This window comes from Anopheles funestus, chromosome 3RL (genome assembly GCF_943734845.2).
Source record: "Anopheles funestus chromosome 3RL, idAnoFuneDA-416_04, whole genome shotgun sequence".
NCBI lineage: Eukaryota > Metazoa > Arthropoda > Insecta > Diptera > Culicidae > Anopheles > Anopheles funestus.
The window spans coordinates 38449324-38471869 of record NC_064599.1 but is presented as its reverse complement, the minus strand read 5'-3'; the positions used below and the strand labels follow the sequence as shown (position 1 = coordinate 38471869).

General features: G+C 40.1%; 1 protein-coding gene across 8 annotated transcripts in view; it reads left to right on the top strand.

The window, feature by feature from the left end:
* Positions 1 to 20662, top strand: part of LOC125770114 (PTB domain-containing adapter protein ced-6) — a 31709-nt gene extending 11047 nt beyond the window's left edge. For 4 of the 8 annotated variants that reach the window (XM_049439419.1, XM_049439416.1, XM_049439418.1 and 1 more), the window contains exons 3-11: positions 15429 to 15727; positions 15810 to 15974; positions 16051 to 16331; positions 16434 to 16720; positions 16785 to 16885; positions 16957 to 17263; positions 17338 to 17462; positions 17606 to 18367; positions 18855 to 20662. In XM_049439419.1, coding sequence (XP_049295376.1) covers positions 15584 to 15727; positions 15810 to 15974; positions 16051 to 16331; positions 16434 to 16720; positions 16785 to 16885; positions 16957 to 17263; positions 17338 to 17462; positions 17606 to 18367; positions 18855 to 18920 — 2238 coding nt within the window. In that variant the 5' untranslated portion in view covers positions 15429 to 15583 and the 3' untranslated portion in view covers positions 18921 to 20662. Of the gene's footprint in view, positions 1 to 15097; positions 15240 to 15428; positions 15728 to 15809; positions 15975 to 16050; positions 16332 to 16433; positions 16721 to 16784; positions 16886 to 16956; positions 17264 to 17337; positions 17463 to 17605; positions 18412 to 18854 lie in introns of those variants that run through there. The other 4 variants (XM_049439414.1, XM_049439415.1, XM_049439421.1 and 1 more) reach the window with 4 other exon arrangements.
* The last annotated feature ends 1884 nt before the right edge of the window (positions 20663 to 22546 follow it).

Sequence of the window (22546 nt, the reverse complement as noted above, 5' to 3'; positions counted from 1 at the left end):
ATCTGCGGAAATTTGCGCCCCTCGAATTTCTATGTATGTCAATTCCGAATGCGAATTTGTAATACACACAGCATTTTGAACGATATTAAAACATAAATAATTAATAACACAAATATATTAAATTGCATTAGAAGACATTATTAAACATGATTTTCTTATCTACTTTTATTGTGTGCAATAAAATCCCTGAGGTCTCGGATATCATCCGCTTATATCAAATAACGTGTATCTCGGGAATCTAATGACGCAATATCGTAAAATGGAATAATATTCGGATATATTCCAAGGTCAAAAGCACAACCTGTCCGATAGAAGCAAGGAAGCGGGAAGACCAACTTCTCTATCCACTCTCCGTCGACTCTATGTCGCTGTGTACCAGCCCTTCAACTGCAAAACGTTGCCTCTAGTGGAAGGTAGATCGAAGAAGAATCTTGCCATTGATAGGGATTGTTGTAGAACGAGTTTTTTTATGCATTCTTCTAAAATCTATCCACCCTCACACAAGCGTGAGTATGCAAACCTCACTCCTTTGCCCAGTTTTTCCTTACTTAGACACGAAGATTACGAAACGATAGAACGGCAAACAGTCTCTTGACAAAACTAAAAAGCTTTACCTCACTTGAGCACAGATCGACGATCGAGACTCAATCTGTACAGTGGTACACAGGGATGGAATGTAAATATTTGCATTATCCGCCGCAATCTTGCCCGACTGTTTTGATCTTCCGATCTGTGGTAAATGCACGCGTGTGCACCTGACGACACAACTGGCAAAGTTACCCGGACACGATTGATTTCAAAGATAACGTGGCAGGAATTTATTTGACTAGCGTGCGGAAATAAGGACCGATCGAATCTGTTATTTGTTTATTGGCACAATGGCTAGAGATAAGTTCTGACTTCGGGGTGAGTTGCACGCTTGCGAAACCTACCGCACTGGTTTTCCGTTTCGTTGTGTGTTTGTTCTGGCCGTTGCATGTTGTTTATGTTTCCTGCTATTTTGTGCAATCAAACAAAACCGTTTCGAGAGCAATTTGTTTATTTAATTCTTGTATTCCGTATTCCACAAGAACGTCGGCAAGTTATAGCAAAGAGATGGCGTATTTATGAATATCAGATCAAATGATCATTTAAATTGAAATGAAATTAAATCGTTTAGGTTCGTTAGATAAATGATATTTTATGGTAATTGAAACAGCTGCTTGAAACTGTGAATAAATTCACCTTGGTCTATAAACGTTTTACAGATTGGGTTGTCCGATGTCATTCCAATAGCATGATCAATCCACCAAAGCCAGGTGAATGTAATCGGTTGTTTTTTAGTGTGGATCATTATACAGCTCACAAAGTTCGTAATTTTAGTTACTTGTGCGCAGCTCTATCTCACGTACGGAGACAACTCCTATTATATCTAATATGTAGGAAGAATAAAATAACAATCGATTGATTAACCATAGGGAGGTTTTAATAAGAATAAAGTATCTCTTATTCTTCTACTCGTGCAACACGATATATTAGATAGTAACTGTGGAAACTCTGCAATTCTACAAATGGCCTTATTGGGAGTCATTTTTAATTGACTAATCATCAATAGATCCAAATTAGATCCGGAAATAAAGTTCTTAAGAGTTATAATGAACACGATTGTTAGTTGCACTAAGGAAACACACGATACTAGGATTAGTATTCAAAATAATAGGAGACTTTAGGGGCGGCCCGGTGGTGTATGTGATAATCCGAACCGTCCCCCGTAGCAAGGACTGACTATCCGGCTACGTGGTAAAAATAAGTCTAGTAAGCCAGAAATGGCCGGCGTGACCTGTAAGGTCGTTAAAAACCAAGAAGAGAATAGGAGACTTTCACGTTCCTTTGGCTCGGGTTAGAGTCGATAGACGAAGAATCTGTCAGACTTCATTTGTCACAGGCGTGATCGATGCCCCCGAAATACCATAAATGTCATCCGATCATCACCAAGTAATCGACAGTTACTATTCCTTAGAATTTTAAAACACACTGCGCACTAGTCAAATAACCAAATCTTCTTCATTTACAAGATATTTAAAAACTTATTCGAACACTTCGACATCCATAACATTTTCTTCGGTCTGAGAATTAGTAGCGAATGGGATGTTTTCTTCAGAGCAAAATGTGAATTAAATCTTTCTTGTATTAAGCCGAACATCAGTAAGTAAATACATAGGAACTTACATAGGTGGCTAAACTCCATTATGTAAGTTGTGTATCTTCATTCGCCCGTATATTTTCAAAGGCTTAAATACCTTACAGGTACTTTCAAAAGACACATTATAGCGTTTTAGTTTATATTCTCCTTTTTGGTTTATTTATCTTTGATTAGGTTTTCTGCGTTTTCTTAGTAAACTTTATTTTGTCCTTCACAAACGTGTTCCAAGACATGATGTTTGACATCACCATCAAGGATCCTTAGTTGGTTTAAACTTTTACACCAGTTTGCTAATTGGATCATGCTAATTATTAGAATTAATTTTAAATTTTGTGTTACTTTATTGAAATAATAAGTCTTAAAGTTCCTGCGTGGTAAGTGGAATACTTATCAGTTTGCCTCTACTGATTTTCATTTATTAAACTGAATTTTAATTAATTATAGTTTGAATGAGTAGCTTAGGTGACACTAATAATAAAATTCCCTACCATTGGAATACATTTTTAGTTGAAAATAAAATCAACGAATCATCTGTAGAGGAGCTGCAATATGTTTCAGTTTGTAGAGTGTAGTTCACTTCACTTTTCGCGCATATGATAATAGAATGCATTTTCACACCATAAACCGAGGCCAATGACCCATTATGTGGAACGTGCCCTATGCAGAACGGCGAGAATGGTGTGAAATAATAATAATAATAACCAACGATCACCAGATGGCCCGGATGCCATTACCAGCTCAGTTTTCCATCACACACGAGAATGAAGTAATCGCTTGGTAATAAACTAACCACCAGTCAGCGAGTCTTCGAGATGGACCGACCATTTTTAGTAGGTGGTAATGGTGATCTATTGCGGGGTAGTCGATTGGGTGGCTGTGTGTGACCGGTGTGGAAACTGTCTAACAATAGGCCAATTTCCATACGGACATTACCGGTGGCCCAGTGTGTGCAATATGAGTATGTGAACGAATTGCCGTGTCTTTCTTTTTTTTTTGTTCCATGTGCGAGGGAAACAAGTCAATAGCACCCAATTAGCAATGGTTGCATGTGTGTAAAAAGGCAAACATGTTGCGAGTTTTTTTCTCCATTTTTCATCCACCCGCACACGGGTGCAACAAACTTTGTGTGACCCGAAGGTGTGAAGGCTGGGATGCAGTACACCGAATCGTGCCATGCTTACTGCAAACCCTTTTTACGTTGCCAACGGTCGTTAAAATACTGTGAGCTCATGGCATTGCATGGAATCCAACGTAAGATGGGTCCGTGTGACGTTATCTTGCATAATTTGACTATCAAAAGATGTAAGGATAAGCAGCCACAAACGCTATTGTGACAGCGGGACAGACAAACAAGCGACGTCGCACCATAAGATAAGGTGCGAGCCGAGCTTAACGTGACCTTAGAAAGGCAACATAGTTTTTGTATGCAGGATGCCGTGAAGAGGGATCTCACCGTGCGAAAGGAACATCATCAGTGCTTTGTATAAATATTACCCATCAACGCGAGATAGGTGACGCGATGGAAATGCGCAACAGGCAAATTGATGAGAAATTTTGTCTCTTTGTGTGAAAACATCAAAAACAATATATCGAAACGAAATGCATGCTAATTTATGTGTTTTTTCCTATTAAATATGTTGCAATAAGAGTTTTAATTTTAAAATAAATCGACACGAGCATATAACAAACACTAATGTTCCCTTAAATTTGGTAATGAAAACAAAAACCCTGAACCAAAACATATCACCGCATCGGAGTAAACCATCACGACAAAACCGGTGCACCATTGTCTTGTGTGTCGAACTGGTGGAAATGTCCCCGCGGTTATGGTTTTCGAACACCTCTCAGCTCTAGGTCTGTGCTAGAAAAGCCCGAACTAAAAGCCATCATTACATACGTAATGGGGATGAACACCTTGAAGGAGGCCAGTTGAAGGTTTTTGGCCCTTGTGGCTGTTGCTGTCGTGTGCGTTTATGTGCGGTTTGAACTGCGCATTGCTATAGCACGTATCAGTGGTTCATGCAGCATAGAATGATTTTTATATTTACGCTCTTGTTGTCTTCAGTATTGCAGTATCCAAATTCTAATGTTTTATTTTCTTTTTTCTTTTTAGGTAAGCTTGAGGTTGCATGATCAACTTGATGGTACGGTATGTCGGAACATAAACTTATAAAAGATACCTTCTCCTTCATCCTGCTTCTTTTTGGCGTAACGACCTCTAAGATCACGCCGTCCATTTCTGGCTTACTAGACTTGTTATACCACATAGTTGGACTAACTAGTCCTTGTATGTAAAGGTAAAAATTAAATAAAAACCTGGAATACATTGGTCAGTACACCAGTTAGTCGTTACACCAAACAAGAATACAGAGAACTCATAACGATTTTTTCGTAAAATTTCGCATTTGGGTTGCTGGAACTCTTTTTTATAACTCGTTTTTATTGTTCGGTCTGTAAGGCGAGACCTGAGCCTCTTCTTTCTTGGCCTGAATCTTGAAAAGCTGCTCAAAACCATTCCAGCAAAGAGTCAACCGTCAAACAACTTTTAACATTTTTCATTAGTTTTCAATTGGGAAAGCCATTACATCAAATCGAATTGTAACGAAGCCTTGAATGGAAGAATTTCCCAACTTGTGGAGATACTGATTCCAAGAACAAAATTCCTGCAGCATAAGATAGATCAAATCCTCAATCAACAGACAGTTTAAGACATTCTGAAGGAGCTCAAAGCATGGGAAGTTTGCACTACAACCTCAAGGGGAAGTCCTGTGTACGGTCCTGGTCTTAGGAGTGCTGGGGCGCGGCCGACGTGAGATTTAATATCCCTGCCCTGTTGTGTAAGACCGACAATACTATCACATACACCAGAACACCCAATATTAAAACAAATACTACACCAATTTACCATTTGAGCATGAGGAAAAAGGATTCATCTTATTTTTTTATTCAGATAGAACGGCCTGGCCGTATGGATAAAAAAGATTAATCTCAATAGTCAAGAATAAATTATAAGAGTATATTTTTATAACTCCTTCATTTTTCGCGTAATAACTTCACCGGAACGTATTAAACCCGTTGCAAGACTGGGTTTCTCCTTTAAATAATAAACGATACAATAATTTATCATTAAATATTACTAAATCCCCGGTGCAATAAAAATTTGCATAATTTAATTGCAATTAGTATGCTTTACTAAGGCGCAACGTAACGGGCACCACAGTCCCGTTGATCCGATGCATCTCGGTGCATTTCGTAAACCGTGCGCTCAATGGATCTCGTTATTTTGTTTTCCTAACCCATCATCATCCACTACCTAATGCTGCACATCGCGTGCAACAGAAATGTGAACGGGTTAGCAATAGTTCCCTCTTACTCTTTGGACAAAACTGTTCTCCATGTGCATTGCACCATCTCTCGCATATGATCTCACTGTTCGCTATTCGCACGGCACAGCATTCGATCATCATTGTAGACTACTTAAAGCGTTTCGCCTATTCGACACCTCTGTTGTCCAGGGAAAAGGAAAATGATGAAAATTACACATTTTGTTTTTGATGCATCTGTGTGCATTAAGCGGTGGCCATGGATGGATTGGTTGGAACTTTTGTATAGTTCGTTAAGATACATTTTGAACACGTTTGGTTGTGGTTCAGTGAAACACAATTTTTCATTTCGTGTTTATTATAGGATTAAAGCTTTAGTTTTGAGCTTTCAATTAAGTGTTTCCTTTTACTAAATATTTGTTTTTTTTCTGTTGTTGTTCTATTGATTTACTTTGTATTTTTTATTGTATCTTACATGCAGTCTTAATTTAGTGCTTAGAATTTGTTGAATAAATTTTAATTTTAATTTTATAGAATTTATAGACGCTAAGGCAAATGAACGCTTCTATCACGCTCTGCTACAATCAAATAAAACAACGGATTCGATAGTGCAAATCAATTTACTTAATGAAGCAATTATTTGAAAGCTGCAATAATTAATGCTTCTTACTTTGTTGTTTATCGTAACTTAATGGATAAATATGCATCGAAAGCGCTTCAATGATAACATTCCTACAATCATTCAAACAACAACTAAGTATTTGTTCTAAATTATCCACATTATTCATACAACCTTTAGTACGATTTCTTCCCAATTCAAGCGTGACTAAGTGCAATCGTCGTTGCAGTTATGTTTATGTCTATGTAGCATGTCTATTTGCACAACTGCATGCATTAGGACAAAAAGCTACAAACGTGTGGTTATTAAATTCTATAACCTTTGTGCTACGTTCATGTCGTAATCATTCATAAATCGATGAGTGACAGGTAATGATTTTTTAATAAATCAATCGTTCACTGTTAAACGATTACAAACGGTTCTATTGACGGCCTTAGTCACGTACGTTCAAGGGCATCGTTTTATTTTCTATTAGAAAGGTTTTTCTGTATATTAAAGACGTTCCATAGTGCCATAAACCACTGCCATCATCATCTTTTAAATGTAGCTAGGTATTTTTATGGAACACCAAATGGTTAAGTTTATTACAACACCTTACAGATTTCTTAAAGCAGCTACAACTCACCATGATTTCAAAGAAATTTTCGGAGATATCTTTTTCCCGAACGTAAAATACACTCATTGGAAGGGAACCATTTCGGCTGGTTAGCATGCTACTCTCCGCCTCAAAGGAGATAATCTTCAGGTCACGATCGTTTCATTAAATTGCTGTCATCTCCTTTCTTTGTAAGCCCACTTTCCTCGATTCGTTTTACTACTCAAGCTTTTATGCTGCGAAATAGTGACCTGGTTCGGATTTTTTTTGCTTTGCCGCCACCGTTGCATTGTACAGATGTCAATTTGTGTTCCTTTTTGTGGGTTAGAGCGCCTGGTGTACCGGAACAATGTCATGGGGTTGTTTCCGCTGCTCATCTTCGGCACAGTTAATCGAAATTGGCAATCTGGATGAGGTCTTTCAAGCCTGGCACAAAACACAAAATGTTGAATTTGCAATAAACAAAACACCATTAACGCAATTTTCTTGTAATTGTCTTTTACTGAATATTTCCCAAACAATTTTAACTGAAACATTTTAAAACCTCCCCTTATGTTATTTCGCACATTTTACTTGCCCGTGGAGTTAGCTAACAATTGCACAGAAAGCTCCCCATCTCGAAATGGCACCCAATGGAACAGGAAGTAAAATCACGCCACAGTCGAAAGGACTGATTGCATCGGCTTTGGCATGCGAGTAAACTAGTTTACGTCCCATCAAACACAGCATTACCCTTATTGCTAATGTGATTATTAGTACTCCCGTCCGTACTATCATCGGCCCAGCATGAGTATGTGCTCCTTCCATGCACATGCACAATCGCCACAAATAGCCACATTAGACGCGCGGGATAAGATGGACGTGCACGATCGTCACCGTATCAGGAAGAAGTGTATGCGCCCGATCGCCGTAGTGTGTCAGAGTGCGGATAGTAGTAGTCGCGGGTAGAAGCAGTAGTCTATAAGCTTATCACTCTCACGTCACTCAAATGTGGATGGGCGTTATAGGGGGTAAGTTTTTTTCCATCCTCACCAGTTTCTATCAACTGTAAGTCAACTGGTCCGAAACGGATGGACTTTTCGCTGTGTTATGCTGGAGTTTATGCTTCGGTGTAGCGTGCAATTGATGTGGCGCTTGGTGGTTAGATGTTTTATATATGAGCATCTTTATAAGGAAGAGTATTGGGTCTTGTTTATTGTTTAATCAGAAACGCTTTTGTACGTTGCGTATAAAAATATTGCCTAAAAAAATGCTTGAAGCTCTTCTTTACAGTATTACTCGCCGGCGACAATTGTTTCGTAGACATTTTAGCGAACCCACTGACGCTTCTGTAACCACCGGTTTCAACTCATTGTGTTTGCTATCGAAAGCGAAAAGCAAAACCACCGAGCAAAGCTTGCGGTGGCATCGGCCAGCATATAAGCAACTAGCGCTACTACCCATCGCACCCGAACTATGCATTCATGTCTTGCACTAAAACATCCCCCCAAAGGATAGGTAGGGCATTTGTGGCTAAGGCACATGCTGGTATGTTATTGCGGCGTAATCATACCGTGTGTACGCGCGCGTTCGCCATCATTCAGTTCCCTCGCCACGATCAGTTTGTCGATGACTGAAAACACACGGGAGGTAAGCACAGACGAGCAAAACAACCCCCGCGCGCCATATACAGACACCGTACGGGGCAGGCACTCGCTCCGCTATACCAAAGGAGAAAGTGATGAGGAACCATCCTATGGTCGAGGTGGTTCGCCTCTAGTACATTTGTACCAAACGCTAGACAAACACTCTCACAAGCTAGTTGATCGAAGGGCTCCAAAACAAGAGCCCCCCAATGTACGTGGTGGCGGAAACAGGCGAGCATACAGGGTGTTGGGTTCGTACCTTCGATGCTTTCGTGTGCTACAAGAAGTTACCCGACCGATGCTACTCCGGTTTGGGGTGTACCGTCGTGATTGGAGCGAATTATGAAATTTCCGGTTTTCATTTTCCTGCGGGTCATCGTGGTCCACAGCAAGACGCTCGGCTTTAGGTTCCCCACCCTTGGGTGGTGGTGTTTTGTTTTTGCCCACTGCGGGTTATAAGAAGCGAGGACACGAAACGAAACGATTTGCGAATGAATTCCGGTTTGGAAGTTGACTCGCTCACGATCGTTTCCATAATATTCATTCACAAGTTTAAACGTTCGTTCGATTGTATATTGGTTACAGAGTTCGTTGAAACGTAAAAAAAAAATATAGCATATCAAGCATATTTCATGATCCATCTTCGTCTACAGAAATGATTTACTGTTTTTTTATAAAAATTGATTATTTCTACTGTTTTCTCCGTTCCGTAATACTACATAGTCATCTTGTAGCGTGAATCGAGATGAGCGGATCAATAGAGTTCAGCTTTAGCGTACGGTTAGCACACCGAAAGCCGTGGTTCAATTCTCATCTTGCTTGGACGGACACCATAAACACACCTCTAGTATAACTAATTACATGGTAGGTAGAGAGAGGCTCGTGCCTAGAGGAAACTTTACGCGGAGAAGAGGGAAGAAGATCGTAATGCTCTCCCGTAATTAAGCAAGTCATAAGTATGATGATCCTCTCGCCCCAACAAGAAGATGTGTTGTGTCCTTGGTTGACGGACGTCTATAAGTGCGCAAAAATGGTCAAGTACAAAATTGGACAGTAAGTGATATAATCACTTAGGAAAATTGTTCTTTGCAGAAGGATACATTATTTAATTGCAAAGTTCTTGGGCTGCGTGTGCAGTTGACCTTCACATGAAGAGGATGTTTGTGCTCTGGCCTGGCAGATAAAAAAGTCACACTATCATGAAAACCATCAGCACATTCTCCCTCCCTCCTGCATGCAATTATGGTTTTTTCCGTGATTATTTCATTGCTTCAATATTGTCTCAATTGCGCAAAGTTATTATTAAGAACAGCATGGCTGTTTTGAAGAGATATCAATAAAATGCATCTCATGCTTTTGTGTCTATGTGCACTCCATTCATACATCTGGAATGAATGATCGTTAGGTCTATTCTGTTGCCGTATCTCAAAATGCAATTTCTTGTTTCTTCGACCCCAGTGCAACTGTCAGACATACCAAAACAACTCCCTTGCACAATGAAGGTTGCTCCTATCAAATTGGCAAGCAACACAGATGCAGTGCAGTTCTATTCGTCTTTTTTGTTCCTTCTGACGATGGATGGAATCGGTTTAAATTATTCTTATCAACATCTTTTCTTTCAACCTCCCTGCGTGTCGCCGGTACCAAGTACGCAATCAACAACAGATCAACCATCGCCTTTGTTCCTTGTTCCCATCTTGAACAGCTCAAATCAGTTCAAATGGTTTAACACGATTATACCACACGGTACGCCGCACCGCCACAGCTCTCCAAAACGAAACAGGCGAGAACTCTCGGGCCAAAGGTCTTCCGATGTGAAGTGATCCTGATCATTTCAATCATCGAGCATAATTTTTATAACCACAAACAACATCAGGTCGCGCTGTACACGGTGCGGTCACGCGTTTGAATGTGATGATGACTTATTTTGATTGTTGCGCCATCGCACTTACTACCGCGATAAGCAGCAGTACATCCTTCAGCAGTCCGTCCCGGGTAAATGATGGATCGCAAACATCAACAGGGGCAAAACTAGAAAAGGGAACATTTGGTTGTGGAACATCAACAAATTCATATCCTAACGATCGTGGATAGCTTGGGCCTACCCTTATCATGCGCAATAAGCAATACTACTTCCCCACCTTGAGCTTATTTTGCTGTATATAAATAGAAACCTAACCCGATAATGATGCTCCTTCATAAGTACACTCCAATTCTGGTCGGACGATGACGACGTCGGACACACGCTCCATTTTTGGGGTCGACTGTGTGGTTGTGTACCGGCTTTGTGATCGGCCACAAACATGCACCAAGCAACGCCAACTTAAACGACGATAATCGCCCACAAGATGCCCGTCAACTACCTTTCCCATCTCGACCCCACCCGTATCCGTACGTGCTTAATCAATTGGAGCGAATGGATAAATGTGAAGATAGTTGGAAAATTGGACACGACACGGCATTATTCGCTCCTGTGTAACCCAATGTCCGGTGTTAGAGGTTGGAAGTTTGGAAGTACCTCTGTACGTGCCGAGTGCTTCATTTGACGACCAAAGCACCGACGAGTTACTTTCTATCGGTAGGCTTGTACACTTTCTTCATGCATGACATTAGTTGTTATTTTTTTGCCAAAATTATAATACAACTCCTCATTTCGATTAGCCATATTTGTCACAGTGTTTTTTTTGAGTACCACCAATTTGCATATACAGGGACCGGATTTTGACTACTTGAGTGGAGAATCGTATATGCTATAACGACGTGTCCGGGATTACGAAACGTACACTTTCATGTGATGAATCATGGACCATGTGAAATTTTAGTAGGTGTAAATTATATTTTTACGAAGGATTGCTTTAGTTTTCAAACCTTAGTTTTGAATATTGAATGTTTTATGGAAGTCATATTTAAGCCAGGGTAGAAATATAAAAAAATTGATCGTCGTTTCCTGGGATGATCGCCTGGTCGTGTGTCTCGTCATTCGGTCTGGAACACGGGATTTCGTGAAATGAATCTCGTCAGTATCCTGATTCCTCCCTACCAAGGACTTTGATCATCAATCTTATAATTGGCAAAAAAATTAATGGAAAGATAGGGTTGACCAAATTAGTATTTAAAGCCAGAATTAAAAAAAAATATCGACAAGTGGGCTGCTTCGTAACATATTTTAAATAAGCAAAGATCTGTTGATGAATAACCGACAACTAAGGATTATTACCAATTCTGAGGAATGAATTGATAATAAATGGAAATTATCAATTTTTCATCTACAATAAAGTGGTGACTAGTAGTTTACGCCACACAAGTCAATGAAGCAACCTTTGTTTTATAGTATTTGATACGATAAGTTGTTTTTTTAATACCTAGTAAATTAATTAGAGACTTCACAAATAAAATAATGTTGTCATCAGTGGAAAGTCTTATGGAAGTCATGGAAGTCTTTTGTTGAATTAGAGCTTTCAGAAGCGCTACTGAAACCAAAAACTATTTAGCATTAGAAAATTCTATGATGATTGAAAATTGTTTCTCGTGGATTTATACTGTTCTTATAACAAGCCAACATTTGTCTTGTCGCTGTTCAGAGAGTGCGGGTAATTTTTACAAATAGAAAATTGTTGTCAATTGTACCGAAAACATTTTAAACGGGTAATTTAAACCAAGAATCAGACAGTTTAATAGGAATATTTAATCGTCTTTGTAAGTATAGATACTCCCAGAGATGCACTGTATCTCATGTGGATTCTCATGTAAAATTCGGATTTATAAATTTGAATTTAAGTAATTTTATATCAATTTTATATTATAAGCAAATAAGCTAAAAATTGATTTAGGATTTGAAGATATTCATATCAAATCAATTAAATACTTTTTTTTTTTACATCAGTACGGCCGGCCGTACTACAGGTATAAAAAAAAACATTTTTACGTAATTTGTGCGAAATTTCTTTAAAAATCGTCTAAAAGCGTAATACCTGTTTAACAAAACATTATTACTCCGTCACGAAAAAACCAAAATAACACAATTTTGTGTTCAAAAAATTCATTCAAAAAATTCAAAAAATAACACGACTTATAAACTGGACATACATTTTTTATCATCACTGTATTTACGTATATTGTTTGCTAGAAAATTTTAGCTATGTGTATCCGGGTTTTTGGGAACTAACATGTCCGGCTAGTCCGTATCATCAACTCAAAATCAACCCAAATAGTTGAATCATCGCTCCATCGTGAATTTTCACAGAAATCTGTTAAAGAGAGACAACAATTTTTCTTCACCACAAGCTTTATGAATCGAAATTTCACATCGTTTTATCGAAAAACTGTCAGCTAATCGTAACTTATCGTAAAGTATGGTGGGAAAGTAGACACAGTCGGATGATACGTTTGTGGAACCATGGTGTATCTCATTAATGCAGACCGGTGTCATTAAAGTCGAATGCATCGAATTTGGTGTTGCTTTTCGCTCTTGAATTCATAATCAAATTAGCAAATTAGCGTAACACTTCGGATGCTTGCAAGCTTTGCAAGAGCAACAACCAGACCAAATTCAATGTGATTGAAATTTGGTCATCATTCCATTTTTTTCTGTTGCTTTTTACACGCTTTGTTGGGGGTGTACCACCCCTCGTACTGTTGAACCGATGGTGGCCCAGCTTAGCTTAGCTTTAGAAACGGAACGAAACGGTGGTGGCAGCGGGGAGGGTGTTTGATTTGGGGTTTTATAATTACTGCAACCATTGGTAACCGGTGTTTCAGCGCTGTAACCTTGAGAAAAACGGTAGCACGGTACGCGGATTGGCCACCACCACATCATTCCACTTCTGTCATAACCTACCTTGCCGCGGGTTGGTGGTTTTGGTAACGTTAGCTCATCTGAACGAGAAGTGAAATCCAATGCCAAAAGCCCGAATGAAGCCCAAGAAGAGGGTGGGGGACCAGCTGAGAAAAAGCTCCTCATGCACGGAAATTGAGGTAACGTTTTAGTGCTCGAGTTTCTGTGGTCGCTTGCCAAATGCATTCGCGCTGTTGCAACACAACTCGCGGGTTCATCTTATTTGGCCGGCATTAATTGGGTGACCGTGACCATCCGTCCCGGGGCTGCAAATGAAGCATGGTTGCATACACGTAGCTTGCAAAAAAGATTAGAGGTGTTGCATCGAGAGAAATAACATTTTAAATAACCTATACGTCAGAATAGTAAACTTATTCACTTTGCTATATTTATTGTACTTGTTGTTGTAAACTGATCTATAAAATAAACTGTCATAAAAAATGCGTTAATACTCTGGAACAATGACCGATTTTCCACCACAAAACGAACGACAATGCAACAAAGAAAGTTGCAGTTTTACCACAACTTTATGTCTTAAGCTACAACCGCATAAAGAAATAAAGGGCGATTCGCAGCCATTTTACTGTTCGTAAGTTTTTTGCACACACTTTCATTGATGGGCTTTTTGAGGCTTACACCAAAACATACACACGTGCGCACATATGAATTGTTATGTGCCGTAAACGCATATTGTAATGTTAAAATCATCTCACAATCAAGGCTTGACTCAATGCTTCCTTCTTGAAGGTTTTGCTGTTGTGTCGTTTCGACAGTTATGAACCTGGGAGAATATATTTTTCCATTTTTCCATACGCAGTTTTTTATCTTTATTTTGTTTTTTAGGTTTTATCTTAACCATACGCAGTAACTGTTCGCTTCTTTATTTTGAAGTGCGTCATAATGATGACGCGCATGCTGAAAGTACACAACCCTGCCTTGATGCGACCAGAATCAATAAAAACAAAAACCCACCCCTAAACCGTTTCACATTGCTTCTGCTGCAAGTGATGCTATTTGTTAGTAACGGGTGCTCGCGAAGGTGTCGGTTAAAAGGCGGGCACTGGACTCATAAAGGAATTTATTAAGAGAGGCAAAGTATTGATCGTGCATAGTAAAATAGAATGAGGTTTTAAAAAAGTATGAATGTTCTTTGTTGCGAGCACAGTTTATTGTACATGAGTCTTGTAACGAAGAAAAAAAACAATTTACCGTGTAGATCAGCACGATCGTACTCTTTAAGGGGTCTTTTAGTCTCGTAGAATGCAACTGTTTCTAATGATTAGTAATAATCATTGAATGTTAACAAGTCTGTTAGATTTATATCTATGACTTGGACGTACGTTGATTAATGTTATATTTTTTCCATAAATAATTCTCCTAGAATAATGGGATTTAGGAGCTGTGTTGATCACTTTGCAGTGCAATCAGGTTTCTTCTATGTGTAAAGAACTCCAACGTAACCATAAGCAACGTGTCGTATCAGCAAACAGGAACCACAACAGCGAACTGGTACGTGGATTTTCCCAACTCCCCAGACGCTTCATTAATATTCACAACATGGGAGGATGCATACTTATCGTTTACACCGCGACACTCAAACACACTGGACCCATTGCCATCGGACGCCATTAAATGTGGTTGTGCGGCGTAATCAGAATGGTTTCGAAACCTCAGCCACGAGTGAGCCTTGAGAACAAAAACCAGAACCCGACAATTGATGGCATCCGGCAAACGTAATACGATCGATCGGTTTCGATCGGCAGGGAGGGCGAGCGAAAACAAATCACTGTGACGCACCAACTATCCAGCTAGATGCTGTTGGATGTTTACGTCGTAATGGGTTGTAATTTGAGCGTCCTGTTCGACTGACGCTCGACGCCCAATTCGCCAGTGCGCCAGTTGACAATGGCGCTTCCAGTGTGTGATAGGGTTGTTATCACAATAGGAAACGAGACAGCCTCCAGCCTTCTTCCTCTGGAAGATAAATGCACAAGAATGAAGGTCCAGATAGTTTCGGTCCTCTAGCAGGTTCCCTGAGGAACCGAGAGTGGGTGCGGAAGCGTATGTATCGTTAAAACGAAAGGGACTTTGTTGCAGTACCCTTCATATTCCGTGTTCCGATATACGCTCGCAATCACGCATACATTAGTCAGTGTGTTGTGGTTATTGCTTATCATGCTGTAGCTAATTACGGAACAACAACAGCCATCCCATCTAACTTCCTTTCACGCTTGTATTGCCTTTTTGCAGAGATCAGTTACGCAGCGAACGGTGACCGGGGCTGTTCGGTGTTTAGGCACCAGTGCACAACTAGGAAGACACGACCGTACACTACGGTGGCTAACAGCAGCATTTCTCGGTGTGAACAACGTGACAAATTCGTGCACCGATCTCGTGCCCCCAACATGGCTTCCACGCTAATGTTCTGGAACAAGCAGAACTCCAACTCCAACCAAAATGGAAACGATGCCAAGAACACAAAAAACGGCCGCAACTGGTTGCACGCGCCAGATGTGCTCATCAACGGACATGTCGCTTATCTAGTCAAAGTAAGTTGTGCTTTATAGCTGCTCCACCAACAACCATTTCGTGCCGAGGGTTGGAATCTATTGTTCTTTGTTCTTTTTGCAGTACCTCGGTAGCACTCCCGTGGAGCAGCCAAAGGGTATCGAAGTTGTCAAGGAAGCCATCCGGAGGCTGCAGTTCACACAGCAGATGAAGAAGGCAGAAGGTGGTGGCAATGTGAAGACGAAGAAGGTCGAAATTACCATCAGTGTGGACGGTGTAGCAATACAGGTCAGTAGAGCTATTGGTAGAAGTAGTGCTGTACCGTACGTGCGATATCAACTAATTCTTCAACGTGCATTTGCAGGAACCACGATCACTGACTATCATGCACCAGTTTCCGCTGCACAAGATATCGTACTGCGCGGACGAGAAGGGCGTTAAGAAATTCTTCAGCTTCATCGCCAAAACCGGCACGGCGGCAACGACTACGGCCTCTATCAGTTCTGGCGATGATACGAACAGTTCGAACAATTCCACCACCAGCAACGGTACGGAGGACCGGCACGAATGCTTCGTGTTCATCTCGAGCAAGCTCTCCTCGGACATAACGCTCACGATCGGGCAAGCATTCGATTTAGCTTACAGGTGCGTAATCACTGCAAACCAAATTGCACGAAATATATGTTCGGTGCAATAAAACAATACAATTTTGTAACAATCGAATCGAACCCAAAACATCATTCACAGGCGTTACGTCAGCGATAGTGGCAAATCGCTTGAGTCGGTCAAACTTCTCGCGCAGAAAAAACAGCTGGAACACACGATCACCGCCTATCGGCAACGGCTCCGTGATCTGTCCGAGCTGGTCTCGAAAGCGGAACTGGAGAAACTGCTGCTGAAGATGGGCCTCAGAGACATTTGTGATGTGCCAGCGATAGAAAATGGCATCGAAGGCCATAACAATTACAACAGCAATAATAACAACATTAACAGTAACAACCATAATGTTAATGGCAACAAGACGCCAGATTTGGGTAAGATTGGCCGTTTGACTGTATCGTAAACTTTTAACAATCTTTATATACATTTTTATTGTAGGAATTGATGTCTCGTTACCGAACAATGACGATCAACTACTGATCGAAACGTCACCAAAACACTTTGCACCGATCGTTCCACCGAGAAACATTCAAAATCAGGTAAGACTGCGTTTAATGCTAGCTTTTTTGTTGAGAATCACAACTTTCACGCGTTCACTATTCCTCAACAGATTAACAACACACTAGAAGCACTCAAACCGTCGGTCGGTACCAAGCTGGAAGGGCTGCTTTTGAACTCAGACTCGGACAGTGATTTCGATCCACGTGCACCAGATACGGACACGTGTATCTCTACGGGTGGTGGTAACAATATCAGCAACGATCTGTTCGGCTTTGAGCCACCGAAACCTACGAATGCCACCCTTGGCCAGCAACTTTTCGGCAGTGTCACCAACAATGGGCACAACAATGGATTCACCAACGGTAATGGTGCTGTCACGAACGGATTCAGCGCTCCGAACAGTCCTCCTCCCATTTGTAAGCTTCAGTCTGTTTCAGTTTCAAGGTAGAAAAATAGTTTTAATTAATTATTTTCCCTTTGCAACTTTTAGTGGCTCCTCCACCAGCAAAGTCCGCTCCGCGGCGAACGGTACCGCAGAGCAATGGAACAACTAACGGAAGCAGCGCGTACCAGGATCTATTTGGATCGGTACCATTCAATCCGCAGGGCAATGATGTAAGTGTTATGCTTTGCCAGTAGATTTTTGTTTCTAGGAACCAACAACACGCATCAGTTAGCTACCAAAATCTTCTTCCCAAAGAAAGGACAAACGACCAGAGTAACACTCCTCGCTAACTCCTTTACTAACTCTCGGACAGGGTACGACAACATCGACGGAAGAATCTTTCGCCCATGTGCTAAACGATCGCACATGCTCCGTCAACTCGGCCAACCTCAAATCTGGATTCGGTCCATTCTCGCAAGAAGTGAACGTACTGAGCAAAAATTCGTACCATCTCGATTCGATTCTTGCGTACGGTGAGGGCTGCAATGGTACGGGCGCCTTTAATGAACCAACCGTCCCAAGCAGCACCACCGCCGGAACCGCTGCAAATCTGGCCTCAAAATTGAATCCATTCGCGGCGGCCATCCGCAACAGCAATCCGCTCGCTGCCGTGCAGCACAAAGCTGCCGCGTACGACGTGTTCAAAAACGCAGGCGACAAGGAACGGTTAACCACTAACACCGGTACGGTCTCGCAGCCAGCATCGTTCGATGCGGACGATGGTGAAATGACACACAGTGCTAACATGACGGCCCCAGCGGCCCTTGCATCCGACACAATTGGCACTAACCAATCGGTTCACATTTCATCCGGACCGGGGAACGAACCGGCTCACGCTTCCGAGGCGCTGTTTGAAGATTTTGCTTTATCGGCTTTTAACGAGTTTAAGAAAGATTTAAGCATCAACAGCCGCAACGTGAAGCGTCAGTCCTCGTTCCAGCAGGACCGTCTCCATAAACCATCGCTCGGATCACTCAAATCCATCGGTGGTAGCCTCGGGGATGCTAACGATAGTGGTGGGGTTCGCTTGCGCCGGGCCGGTGGTGGCCCTGTGCTACTCCAGCCCGAGATGAAGGTAACGCGTTGATGTACAGCCTTTCCCCGATACTGTGCATCAATGTAGGTGTCTAGTTTGTCTCTCACTGTTTTATTGTTGTCGTCCTTGTAATTTCAATGTCTTCGTAAATCAAATTCATTATTGTTAACATTTGTTTTACCTAAAAGTTTATCATTCTATACGAAAACAAAAATCAAACTTAACGGATTTCTCAAAAAGGGTAGATCAAATGTACTAATAATCTAAACGCAGAATTTATCATCTCATTTGCATGCTGCTTTCCTGTTGTGTAATAATAAATGTTTCGTATCATTTTACTTCTTAATTAGTTGTCCTCGATTCACATCGTATTTATGTGTGTCCACAATTTGTTTTCCGTTGTTGCCGTTTAGAAACATCGTGTGTGTTCGTCTTTGCCTAACAAAGCAGCAAAACGACAAACGAAACAATTTATTCAAGTAGTAACTAACATTATACACTTTTTGCTCTTCTCATCCACTTCCAGACGACCAAGAACGGTTTCTTTAGCTCCGACGATGTGTTGGATACGTTCGATCCGCTAAAGAAGTAAATTCGAACCATCATCCACCTGTAATAATACGATCGTCACCAATCGACGGTTTACTCGTCTCGTCGAGCGCAGGCCAACTGTTTCAAACGAGTAATGCATCATTTAGACAGTAAACTAACCAACACTCTCGTACTGTACTGAAACAGTTGCAGCCCTATACACAGCGCCCGGTAAATCCGGTGGAGGACGTTATTAAAAATTTAGAACCGTGTGTGTAGTATGTCCGCGTGTTTATAATTTTGTTTTGTTTTGTTTGGAAATGGAGCGGAAAACTTTGCGTAACGCTATGTGAAAGTAAAGTGGATTGTAATTTGTTATAGTAATTGTACGTACTCCATTAAGTAGGGACACATTTTCTGCATTCTTTACCTTTTCCGTTCTGTATTTTTGTTTTTGTTTCCTCTGAAGAAACTCGTTGCCGAACACAGTTTTGAGTTATCTGTCCAAAAATAGTCTTTACAATACAATTAACGGTGCTGAAATTGGCAACATTAACAGATATCGTGTTTGATCGCAATTGTAGCGTTGTATAAAACCAATGTGATGCCAAAAGAATATTCATGGTGACATTATGCTAAACGTAAAATATACAGCACAATATTCTGCAAAGAACTGTAATCGAAGTGAAAGCAAAGGGAATTACTATCAAGCACAAATAACAATATTCCATTCGATCCATTAGTTTAGCAACGGAACGAGTTTAAGCTAGTAACAGGAAATATTCAATATACCATCAAGCGATAGATTAATTTATATTTACTTTTAATCAAACACTAACGTAAAACGCTCTGTGGTAAAATTATCCTAAACGAAGCATTCCCTCGATGTATGTGTAAATGATGATTTAAATGTTTCTTTACCTTCGTTTTTTCATCCTTCGAATCTCCTACCATTTCCGATTAGTGAATCAATTGGTGCATTAGAACAAACGTTAGTGTATGGTGTTGAGCAATGAAAATTTCGTGATGGGCTAGACAATCAAAGGGGAAAAAAAGAGAGCGAGTTAAAATTTTACAAATATATTTTGCACTTTTGGTAAAAAAAATCAACGAGAGTGAGTTGTAAAAAATAGAAATTTTAAAACCGAAACACGTTAATAGTATGTTAGTGACTATTTTTGTTTGTCGTAGATTCTTTTTGGAGAGAGTAGATTGAAAATAGTTTGTTATTTTGCTTTTGTTGTTTTGCTCCATGTTTGGATACTGTTCAACTTTAACATTTTCCAACATTCATATTCCAGTGCATTAACGTTTTGTAAATTTTGTCATTTGCGTGTTTTTGACTCTCTCAATGTGTTGTGTATCATGTTTGTTTTGTATTTTGTTTCGATTAATTTTCCGTTTTTGTAATCTGCAACCAAAATCTGAAGCGTAAAATATTCCCCATCACGAAACCATTCAGTACTGTGACAGAATAATACGAACCATTACACATAGGTTTATAGAGGTATGCAATAATACATGTAATGCTAGTGGATAGATGTAGCGCAGAGAGAAACCCCGGTTCCAAATTGTATCACGACCGGATCGTAGCCAGCGTTTTCCATTTACATTTTTGCTTTTCTTAACATACTTTGTGGTTAGTTTCGGTACGGCTATTGTGTAAACGAGCAAAACAGCATTCGGAAGGAATCGGTAGGGCCATTGTTATCGTAGTTGAGTAAACATATCAATCTATACATATGGAATTATATATATAATTATGTTAGATGAGTATGTAGCGAATAAACGAAAAATAGAACAGTTTTGTAGTTAAAATATTATTATACGAAAAAAAATTGGAAGAAACTTTAACAAAATATTGGAGAAAACGCATCATTTAAATTAAATTGTAATTTGTTATTTTAAAAAAAACATTTCACACAGCCACCCTTCATAAAACGGGACACAAAATAGACCTTATGTACAAAATGCTTTAGTAAAATGTCCAAAAATTATCATCAATTACGGAACACTACCAAAGGGAAAACGCTTCCTTTTCCCCAAAACAGTGCTAAATTATTCATAAACTTCCTTCGCCACACAATCCACAGCAGCGGGCGACCAAAGCGTTAGCGGAAATACACATTTAACGGCTTACCACCGTAATCGACCGGAACTCTACCATTGAACGGAATCGTTCGCGGTCGTCTAATGATGATAATAGTGATGCTTTCGATTTATCATGTCACTCGCTTGCTCGTGGGATAACTGTTATCCTGTTTGTTGTGGTTGCAGTAAAACGGTTTGCCGCTTTTGCACACCATAATCATGATGATGATGTACATCGCTGACGGACAATAATTATGCGAAATCCAACGTTTTAGCAAACGATACTCGGTATGGTTGGGTCCTGCAGTAAGCTGTAGACGATCCTGGCAGGAAGATTTGAACCAAGCCATGAAGAGAGATGAACAAATAAAAAACAACAAATCATCGAGCAAAGAAGGATGTTCGCTTCGGTTCTATTTGTCTGCGGAGTGATTTGTGACTACGGAAACGAACCAAATCGGAAGAAAACGTGCCATGAAATGGTGCTGCAGAGTGTTGGGTGTATGGCAGTGGTGGCTTGTTTTTCATAGTGGGACAAATTTGAGCAAACATATTTCTATAGGATATTTTTAGATAAAAAAAAACTAGTTTTTCTAGCAATAAGAAGTCTTAATTTCATTCTGTTTCATACAAAGTTATAAGTTTTATTCGATTTCAAACAACAATTTATTAGGATTTTTTTCACTGTATAACTTCAAGTGTTTCAAATCATTGTAAATTGTATCTTCTTAATTGATCTTATGAAGAGCAAGAATTTAAAGCATGATAGAGTACAAATCAGCAAATTTAAATTCGATACGATGAGTTTATAACGAAACACTTAACATAGTACAAACTGTCCCTTAGTCCTTTTGGGCACTGATTTCCCACTTAGCATAAGCGTCACTTGCCAAGTTTATGCACAAACCCATCGCCACACCGTACTCGTTCTCGCAGCAAAACACTGCCAGCATCGCCGGTAGAATAAATATTAATCATATACACTCCCTTTTGGCTCGTCGTGCGGCATAGCGAATATCATTTCATGTTGGTTCCGCCTCTCAAAAATTATAACACGATAAATGAATTAGAAGCACCACCGTACCGTTTCCGCCATACGACCCTGCACCACTCATCGTTTTATGTCCAACGATGGTAAAGCTGCACGTTCCGAACGACCGTTTTTCTCTCTGGACCCTTTTTTGGTGATGGGTTTTTGTGTTGTCCCTCTTTATCGCGATGCAGTGCATAATCAAGGACACGATAAAGAACGACGTTGGTGATGATGAGAATGATGATGACGCGGTTGATCATCTTGTATTGGGGAAGATTTTTTCCTCAATGTTATGATTGACAGTTGCGTTTAGATTTTGTCAAAGTTTGGAAGTTTAAATTAGAGCATGACGATGAGTTTGAGTTGATTTTCTCTAGTCTTGCATTTAATCCGTTTTCTGTACAATTGGTAAATGTTTTCCAATAAATTCACCTTTCTATTCGGTTCATTTTTTTTAGATGACTAACAAATCAAATTCCATCTCATTTACACAAAAAAACGAAAATTCAATTCTTCTAATTAAATTTAATTTTCTTTTCGTTGGCTCTTTTCAAAGTTATGTT